This window comes from Bombus fervidus, chromosome 6 (assembly GCF_041682495.2).
Source record: "Bombus fervidus isolate BK054 chromosome 6, iyBomFerv1, whole genome shotgun sequence".
Classification (NCBI taxonomy): domain Eukaryota; kingdom Metazoa; phylum Arthropoda; class Insecta; order Hymenoptera; family Apidae; genus Bombus; species Bombus fervidus.
The window spans coordinates 12,893,692-12,903,659 of record NC_091522.1 but is presented as its reverse complement, the minus strand read 5'-3'; the positions used below and the strand labels follow the sequence as shown (position 1 = coordinate 12,903,659).

Genomic DNA, 9,968 nt, shown 5'->3' with positions numbered 1-9,968 from the left:
GATCGTCTTCGAAAAACATCCTTGTTCTTTGACTTCCATGAATTCGAATGAATCGGGTGCCGTAGCTCGCGAATAAATTTCTTTTACGACGTCCGAATGGCGAACCTTGAACCTCGAGGAATTCGAAGAACGAAAAACGGAAGCTCCTCTTGAAAAACAAAAAAAAAAGAAGATAAAAGAAACAAGAAAAAATCGTTCGGTCGACTCATCGTATTTTTCTGCGGTATTTTTAACGAAGGAATCCTTAGGTGTGGCACGGTTACAGATTTCATTCAGGCGTCCTACGGACCGATTCGCGTTTGCGTTTGCATTTGACCTATATGCGTTTGCGGTCTACGTTCGTGCACGCGTGGACGCACGTCCAAATTGGACGATCGATCCGTGGCCGATGTGGATATCGATATCACAGCCTGGCCTGAACGTTTAATTTCACCGTGTCACTGTTTTCGCTGGAGTGTTTTGCCAAGGCACGATCGAGGCTAATGCGGACAGACCGCCGTGTGTGTGCTCTGCAAACAGCTCGACGATTTAATTAGTGGCCGCGACAAACTTTCGCGAGTAAGACGCGTTCATTAACTACCGACCGGTTGCTCGATCTATAGATTGCACAGTTTAGTTGATTCGACATAGAGCTGATCGCATAGAGCTGAGACCGACAGAAATAAATTTCGTTCTTCTTCGAATAGGATCGAACTTACTTTGATTTCTTACTTCATACGAATTTACTTTGCTTTTTTAGACTACGTTCAGATTCTCGTCTTTCTTGCTACTTTACCTGTCGCTCGCGGTTAAACTCGTATACGCATATCCGACCGATTCGTTCGTTCGCTAGTACTGGCAAAAACCAATTAATAGGCCGCCGGTCGATGAGCATTGCCATCGAAAAGCCTATTAATAGGCTTTTGATAAGTAAAGTGTTAATTTTCGCGAAGATCGCGTACAGTGGCTCGCGAAGGTACAGTTACATTTCTATAGTTTTACGATGTTCTACAAAGTTAAAGAAACGTTTTATCGATACGTTACGCGTCGCACAACAAATTTCTGTAGCGTTAAGCTCGACCATCGTAAAAATGGTAAGTGATCGAATAGTCTCGTGGTGCAGTGTAAGCGTCCAGTTCGACGATTTTCGAGAATTCGAAGGTAATAATAAAATAGGTAAAAAGTTACCCACTACTTCGGTTAATATATAAACAGGACGGTCGTGCGAGATGGTTTTCGGGAAGAATGAGAAACTCGAGCAGCGCTTTTATAATTTCAGAGGCCCTGGAGGACCCGTTCGTATTTATTTACCAACGCCTCGGCAACTCGTTAGTCGTCCGTATAATAATATTGTAACAAGTACTCGCGCTCTTGTTCGCATCGTCCACACGCACGCTCACGCACCCTCCACTTCAATATTCTCTCTTTTATTTTTCATCTATCGTACACCATCGCCACCCGCACCGGTGTATCGTAATTTCGTTAATATTCGTTCCCCTAGTCGTCGCCACGTCGCTTTTCTTCATATTTTTTTTTTTTTTTTTAATCGATGGCTTTGCTCTCACCTTTTTCTAAGTGTTCGTTCCTCGAGCGGTCGTCGTTCGCGAACTCGCTGGAAGCTATCGAGGCACCACCGATATTGGCGAGATTCGACGACGATGGCCGCTCGAGGATCTCCGTTGATCTTTTAGGTGATTTAGGTACGTGTACCTTCGTGTATATGCATATGTATATTATGTATATTCATATGTATATATATATGTATATATGTATGTATACTTATGTATAGGTATATACAATCAACGTTACATCGCGGTATCGCACTAGAGGGTTAGTTGAGAGAGGGTGTTTTTTCTGAAATTTAAGGGGTGTCCTATCACCTTCGATTCTTCCGTGTTTCTCGTGAAATCAGAATTTTGAAAGTTGCATTATTGTTACGTCGATGGCGGGTTGTATCGATCGAAAGGAATTTGCCCGTTTCGTCTCTGTCGCGATTATTCGCAATTATCGTTGTCCATTAGAGTACGTAGTAGCTAGAATTACGGTGCGTATTTGCCGGCAATTCTCCATCGCCCATTGTTGCATTTGCTGTAGACAAGCACGAATTAACTGGAGGACACCCCTCGGTTGAGACGCAGAACGATTGATATTCTTTTTGTCCCTTTAAGATTCGATGTTCGCTTTCAGAGGTGATTCGGTGAATTAAAACAAACTACACGAAGGTGTCCTTTTTTTCGGTACCGTCATCGAGTAGACGACATAGCCAGATTGGAATATCAATCGCTTTAGGGGTTTTTCTTATTAGTCTATTAATTTTTCTCCCGGCGTGTTGCTGGATCGAAGCAAAAAGCGGCCATACACAGGGTTTCCGGGCACGCGCGCGCGCGCGCGCTCATACACATGGACATACTCGACAGTCTCGTGAACACGGTTACGTTCCTCGCGAACGTTTCGAGTATCTACGGGGAGTCGCAATACGTCCCCTTAGTTTTATTATCCTCCCACATTTCTGTTTGCCTGTTCCGCGTGCGAACCGAGAGAGATCTACTGAAAGCGACGTCCCACTTTTGCGTTTTCTAAAGTGACCTCCTGAAAGGCGTCTCGCAAGCATCCCAGTTCGTTAAATATTCACGCGGCGGAAAAAGTGGCGCCGTCATGCCTCACCGTTGACGCAACTCGCTGATCTCGCGATCCACGGAATTTTCTTCATAGCCGTATCGAATAATACGCCGAACGTTCGAACAGAGAGGATCGTTCGATCGCATCGACGAATTTTCTACCCTCGATTTCGATATTATAATTTTTTCCAACGACTTTTGATTCGTGAAAGGAGAAGTGAGTTTCCTTAGGGGCTAGATCATACATACGACACTCTGTTGTGTGGTGCGATGAAACGCGGACGGCACGTCTTTTTCCACCGATTCGTGTAAGCAAATATACGCTTGACTGGACGTCGCCTGCTTACGAGACGCCGAGGTCCCCTTAAACTTGGCGTACGAGGATTTACATGTGTCGTTTAGGAAGGATGAAGCATCTTGAATGGTGCGCTACTTAAGTTTACATTACGTAACCATACGTTTTATATTACACGCGTGGCCGGGGTCAGAGTGCGTTTCAAGTAATAAAATATATGTATATATATATTATATATATGTATATTATGTATATGTATTTACGCACACGGGTATATGTATAATTGCGCGCGTTTAGTAGGTGTTAAGTGTGTAGTCGGAGAGGTTGAGCTTTCGTTCTGATTTACCGACGGAAAGGTCCGGGGAATTACCGTCTTCCATAGGAGGCTTACGTGAATTGACACCATTGCTTCACGCGAAGATTAAACGATCATTAAACAATCTTTGGGCGAGTAACAATCAAGATATACCGATTACAAGGAACGTAAAAATATCAGGAATGATACGTCGGCGCTCGGAGAATCGAACGAACAAAACGCTAAGAGGGTCGTAATGTATCCTCCATCAGTACGACAACTGGTGGACGGTAAAAAAGTGTCTAAAAATTGACGTAGCCTGGTGTCGGTACCATGAACTTTGTCACGGTACCAAGAATGAGGTAGTTCTCCACGAAACTAGTTACTAAAGCAGGATAGATACTGGGCGACGATACGTTTCTCGCTGTCGGTAAAACAGAAACGCTTTCAATGATCTTACTTACTATCTAAGGAATCGAATACGAGAGGATCAAGCGGTATGACCCACGTGGAAAATCGATTTCTGACCCCTGCCACATTTGTAGCGTCCTCGCCTCGCGGTGATACACTCGCCACTAGTTTTTATATGTAGCGATTGGCGTCGATATGCCGGTGCAGTGCTGCCACGTTCAGGTATTTCCTCCACGCAGAGCTTTTCCCCTAGATGTATCTAGGGAGGCGTCCGAGGGAGCTCGCTCGGTAAAGTAGCAAACTCGTCGGCGAAGATTCGAGCCGAATTTCATTCGATCGGACGAAAAGAGAAAAGGATCAACAAAATAGCGTCTTTCATCGGCAAAAAAGTCTCGGATCGCTTCTCTGTCGCGGAGAAATCCCTGGAGCAATGGCAACGGAGCGCGATCGGGCCACTTCGAGTGTTTTCCGTGTCTCCACAATTCGAAAAAAGCATCGAAAAAACTGAAGCTACGTGAAACCAGAGTAAAACCGCTTATTGGCTAGCCACTTCTAAGAGGCCTTGATATGTTCGATTGGAATCAACGTGTCCTTGCACGGATTGTTTTTCGTCGACCTCGGTATTACGAGGCGACGCGGTACGAGTTTTTGAAACGACGCTCGATCAATCTCGCGTTGCGTTTTCTTTTTGGCTTGGCGTTCGTTCTGTAAATTATTGCCGTCGCTTCTTTTTTCGCGAAGCTCTCGAAGTGTTTCTTGAAACTTCAAAACAACCATGTCGCTTTTGTAATCGATTTCGTATGAGTCTTCGTACTTTTCTTTGAGTAAACGAGAAAAAAAAAAAATAAATAGAAAGAAGAAAGGGTGAACGTTTGTACAAAGCGCCGACAGAACGAGTAATCTTTATATACGGATGTTTGAACGTCGAGTCTCGACAGTAAACCATGCCGAGTAGAATCAGACTGTCATACGAAGACCCACGAGCGTAACTTATTGGAAGAAACAACTTATTCCTCGCCCTTTTACCTCTGCGTTTAAACACCCGGCACACGAACTCGTTATTTTCACCTCCGTTCATTTTCGTCGTACACCATTTCGATTATCGCGATAGGATTCTATCCTTTTTCGTTTCTACGAAGCACGGAAGTGTGCGTAACGACAAAAGTAAAATATCGAAAGCAAATAACGAACAAGAAGATACACAGTTAGGCCACACGAACTCCTAGTTCTGCCGAACATACGCGAGACCATAATTTATGTACAGTTGTACCAAACGTAAATCGCATAGAAACTCGGAGACGATCGCAAACGTGTGCGTGTTTGGTGCAGTTTCGACTCTCGTGCTACGGTAGAATCAACATAAATTTGTGCATCCGTTTCATTACATCTAAGAACATCGGAATCTTTCGTTATCGACGCGACAGGTACTTTACAAGCAGGCGTCCATCGTCGACATAGTCTTCCGTGCTTCGTGAAAGAGAATGTATTTATACACACTGACACACGCACTCACAGACACACGCGCGCATACACGCGTACGTATACGCTCGATTCTCTGTTCTTCCAGTTTTTCCAAACTGTTCGAATCTGTTTTATGGAATCGATCGTTCTACGTTCTCATAGGAGAGACAGTTCCTTTCTCTTGTTTGTTCGTTCTGTCGCGATAAAACGTATCAGCTGTACGTTGGCCCGACAGGGCTGAGATTTTCAACGCGAATTAACATATATACGCGTTACATTTATAATACGGTTTCTCCTACGTGCGTGTTATGTATAACGTGACATTTATACATTTCGCCTCGGCTATATAACCCGTCAACCCCAACCCACCCCCCGTTTTTGAGCGACGTGCCCGTGGATCGTAAACTTTATACATTATTGCTTTGCCGATAGCCACGTCACGTACATTCGATCCGGTTCACGTTCGTCCGTTTTCGTCGAAATTCTATCTACTAATTGCATCGACGCGTTTCGCCAACTGTTTCGTGACTTTTCTTTTAATTTCCCGAAAGATTCACACGTCCAGCAGGAACGCGAAAGAACGTTGATAGATAGACAAAATTCGAAATAAATCGACGTACGTTCGTTCAATTTAACCCAGCTGTCTTTCTCGGTTCTATATGACCTCGAAATGGATGTTTCATTTCGACAGATGTTATTAAAATATACATAGCTTTTAAATATTTCATTTTACTTCGATTCAATGTAATATTCGTATCTTTTACGTATACCACGCCTTTTACAAATGAAATAGTTCGAAGAAAGAAGTAGAAGAAGAAGAAGCGACGAGGACAGCGGGGTTAAAAATATTTCTAAATCAATTTTGTTAATAGCATTGGTATTAGTACTAACTGGTATTTAAAAAGCAAAAAAAGAAAAAGAAGAAAATACCAGAAGTTTCAAACTAAAAGAAAAATATTCTGTTCGGTTTAAAACTACATAGGTATTTTGTTGGAACAAAGAGACGTCCTTTGTCTCGAACGAACACGAACCGGAATCTCCTTCGAACTCGTTCACGCTGCTTTTTACACGGTCTGGAGCGCGAACGCACGCACAATTAATTCTGCTAAATTGACGAATCTCTTGCATTCTCGGGTCGCCGTTTCTTTTCATCCTCGCTCCTAACACTCGTCGGCATTCCCTTCCGCTTCCCGCGTTTTATCCGTGATCGTGACTAACGTGCAGCACGTAGCTATTCGCGGAATACGTCAGACGCGAGGAACGCTCGTCTCGTTTAAACCCCCCTTTTTTTTTCCCGGCTCGAGACGCGGTTTCTGGTTTGCCACGCGGCAACTAAAGACCTCTTTTCTGGCCGTGATAAATTTCGTCTTCGAATTAACCTTTGCTTTTTCTCGTTTCGAAAGAAAATTAAATACATCACGTTGAAGGAGAATATTTTTTCAGAGACGACAGTTTACCGACGCAATCATCTTTCTATCGATCGAAAGGAAATCCTGCGACAAATATTGGAATCTCGCCGATGTTTCACGCGAGTACAATCGGAAATGTCAAAAATCGCCATTCGAGCGAAAGTTGGCCAGCGTCGAGATTATAATCGAGTCGACGAGTGGAACGAGGAATTTTACCGCTGAATAATTTCGGGTCGTGTATTTCTGCGTCGTTTGTAAACGTCACGCGTCCGGGAAGCTGTTTAGAAGTTTCCCCGGTTTGCCGCTTCTTTCTCTTCTCTCCGCTGACAAATCGACCGTTTTAAAGCGGCTGTCTCTCGCGCACGTACTCGCACATCTATGCAGATACCATTCGCAAAACGGCCAAATTATCGCAAACTTGCAACGCTACATATAATACTCGACTCGCATCAGCTTTATCGTGTCACGACCTAGAACATAATTAAACAGGCCGGATTTGGCCTTTCTCGACTGTCTCATAAAACGAGCTACGGATCATCGCTATCTATGTTCAACCAAAAAACAGGTTACTAGAAAAAAAAAAAGAAAGAAAAATGAAATTCTAGACAGCGATTATTATATCATGGTGATAATAAATCGATTCGCGCGAGAGATAGCCGTCGTTCGTATTCGATAATAATTCGAGCCACACGTTCGTACGTCCGCGTTGGTTTCTCCCTTCTTTTCCTTCGGTTCTATTACATCGTTTTGTTACAATTCTATTTAACAATCTACAAATTATCTACACACTCGAGCCTCTTGCGATATGCCTCAAAACGCCCGTTAGATTTAGCTCTGAACAACGTTAATAAACACCTAATGGTCCGATACAGGAGGAGCGTTCGCGTTTTCTGCTAGCTTATTTTAATTACACGGTAAATTAGCGCTCGTCATTTACAGACTCTACGATGCTTCCTTTATACACGCGTCGTCGCTGCACGCGATCGAGGACCTCGCGTTCTATCCCGTCAACTCGACTAGAAAACCGAATTAAAATAAGAATTCTTTCTCGGGAGAAGATATTCGACAAATTTGCTTCGTATTGAAACGCGACGTTAACCAGAACGACTTCGAAAAATTCGCTATTACGACGTCGCGCGCAGGGTCATGCTAATGGAAAAACTATAAAAAGCTGGGATGGAACCGCGAACCGGCGTCGAAGGTCAGAGAGAAATCGGGCGAAACTATCTCCGATACGTTTCTACTTCGAACTGGGCCACGTTTATCGAGGCGACTCTTTCGGGCACAGTTACGGCTTGCAGTACGGGGGAAAATGTCGCGCGCGATTCTAATGACCGAGATCGGTTCGGGATCTTGCAATATCGTCGCTGATCCAGCAGCGAGAGAGTAAGGGGGCCATGTGTTTCGATCCACGCCCATTCTCTGCACATGGGATCTCCTTTATTATTGACCACGTAGCGAGTGGGCTGTGTCGTTGCCGTCGAGCGATGCTGTACTCCGTGTAGCAATAAAAATCCGCCGCGTGCGTCTCGCGAGAGATCATCGAACCTACTTACGAGAAACGACGTTGCGACGAAACCGATGGATTGCTGTTCGGAGTAAACGATTTCGATCGGCAGTCGAGGGGAAAAGAGATAGAGGCAGAGGTTGCGAAGTAGCCAGGAAATTCAGCAAGAAAAACGAATGAAAAATTAAATGGAAGGTCGGTCGGGAGGAAAATAACCGAGGAAAAGAAAGAAAGAGCGGATAGGAAACAAAGTGAAACGTAAATTGCGAATTAGAACGACGGAACACGATCCTCGATCGCGGCATCGATCCATAATTCTCTACTCGTTTGATCCACGAGGCACGAAGATTAGAGCCCCGTTTGATAAACTGCGACTTCGACGTTCGTTGATGATCCAACAGCCACGAAGGCTGTCGCGCGCGATTCTCGCTGGCTTTTTGGAGACGTTCGTGCAGCTTTTTCTAGGCGTTCGAGAAATTTCAGTAGTCTCGATAGGAAATGGGTGTGGGTCGTTCGTGTCACGAGGCGACCAGGCACGTCGACGTCGATCGAAACAGGCTGAGCAGCAGGAGGATCGCGACCAACAGGAAGCTCGACGACCTCGACAAACCTCCGACCTCGTTACTGTACGGCAACTTGACCTCGACCTCGGCCATCTTGAAGATCGACAGTAGCGGGTGTGTATGGACCTCGTGATGCTTGTTGTTGATCTTGTCGCTGAGATCCTGCAGCATCGAGGCGCATTCCTCCTGCGAAACGTCAAGAATTTATTAGCAAGATTATTCGTGCAGCTATTGCGAAACAAGGATGAGAGCTCGGCTGAGTCTCGAATTAGTATACGACTATATTAAAGCAAGAAGATGGAAAACTAGCTTTCGTGACATCGATGCGACGTAATTTACCTACTCCCAAAGGTATACTGATATTCCTATGGAAGGGACAGATTAAATATTGAAATTCGGTCGAGCTACAGAATTAAAAGTAGATACGTGTACGTTCTAATACGTCTAGGCTGTCGATAATCGATCAATCTCGATTGTACAAATACGTGGAAAAGTATATGGTGACAGAATTTGCATCGATGTAATTATAATTTATGGCCGTTGTAATAATTTAACATAAATTACTTAAATTACGAGCGACGCGCTGAACGACCCAGTTATCGTAATGATTTAATTAAGCAGAATGATAACACATCGGGTTGGGAAAGCAGGATTTCTCTTGTAATCAGAAATTAAATCACGCCGCGTAATATCACTGGGGCCTGAAAATTTTGCCGTCTTTTGTCCCGCTCCGTTCCTATTGTACTCGCGCAGGCCAACGTCGTTCGCTGCGCGGCTATTTCAGATAACAAGTGCTAATTTTTCCGTCGTTGCGCTTAAGCCGCGCCACGGCCTCCGCCAGGGAAATTATGCTAAATTAACAATAACAAGAACCCTTTGTCCGCGGCCTCGCGAACCGCTCCCTCGCGCTTATAAAACACCGGACTCGCACTTTATTACCTCGAACAAACTAGTTTTCCAACCTTACCGTCGCCATTCTCATCCGCGTTAACGATCCTCCGCGCTTCTTTTCTCCGACTGTCGTTGACATTTCCGAGAAACGAAGAATTTTGCGCGGACAGTGTATCGAAAAGTGTTTCGGTTACCACTGAGAAACTTCACTGAGAAACTTGAGAAAGATAAACGTACGTGACAAAGTCGCGAAGTTTCTCGTAAACTAATCGACGACGTATTACGCTTTCCAAAAGTTAAATTTAGAACTTCGTAAAGTTCTACATTAAGCGAAAGAGCCCTCCTCGCCACTCGAGTTCTTATTGTCCGTCAGCTCTATTCCCTCGCCGGTAATCAAAATTATTCCTGACCTAATTTACCCCTCCGTATAAACATCCCAACGAAATAAAAGCGGGCGAAAGATTAACGCAAAAAGAGGGGAGGTTCTGCGGCGAAAGGGAGTACCTTTAACGCGATTTTAATTCGCTCCGACTTCGTAA

General features: G+C 44.4%; 1 protein-coding gene across 1 annotated transcript in view; it reads right to left on the bottom strand.

The window, feature by feature from the left end:
• Positions 1-1,244: 1,244 nt before the first annotated feature.
• Positions 1,245-9,968, bottom strand: part of Gfrl (Glial cell line-derived neurotrophic family receptor-like) — a 221,521-nt gene continuing 212,797 nt past the window's right edge. The window contains exon 17 of the mRNA XM_072005911.1: positions 1,245-8,724. Within this exon, the coding sequence (XP_071862012.1) occupies positions 8,494-8,724 (231 nt within the window). The 3' untranslated portion in view covers positions 1,245-8,493. The remainder of the gene's footprint in view (positions 8,725-9,968) is intronic.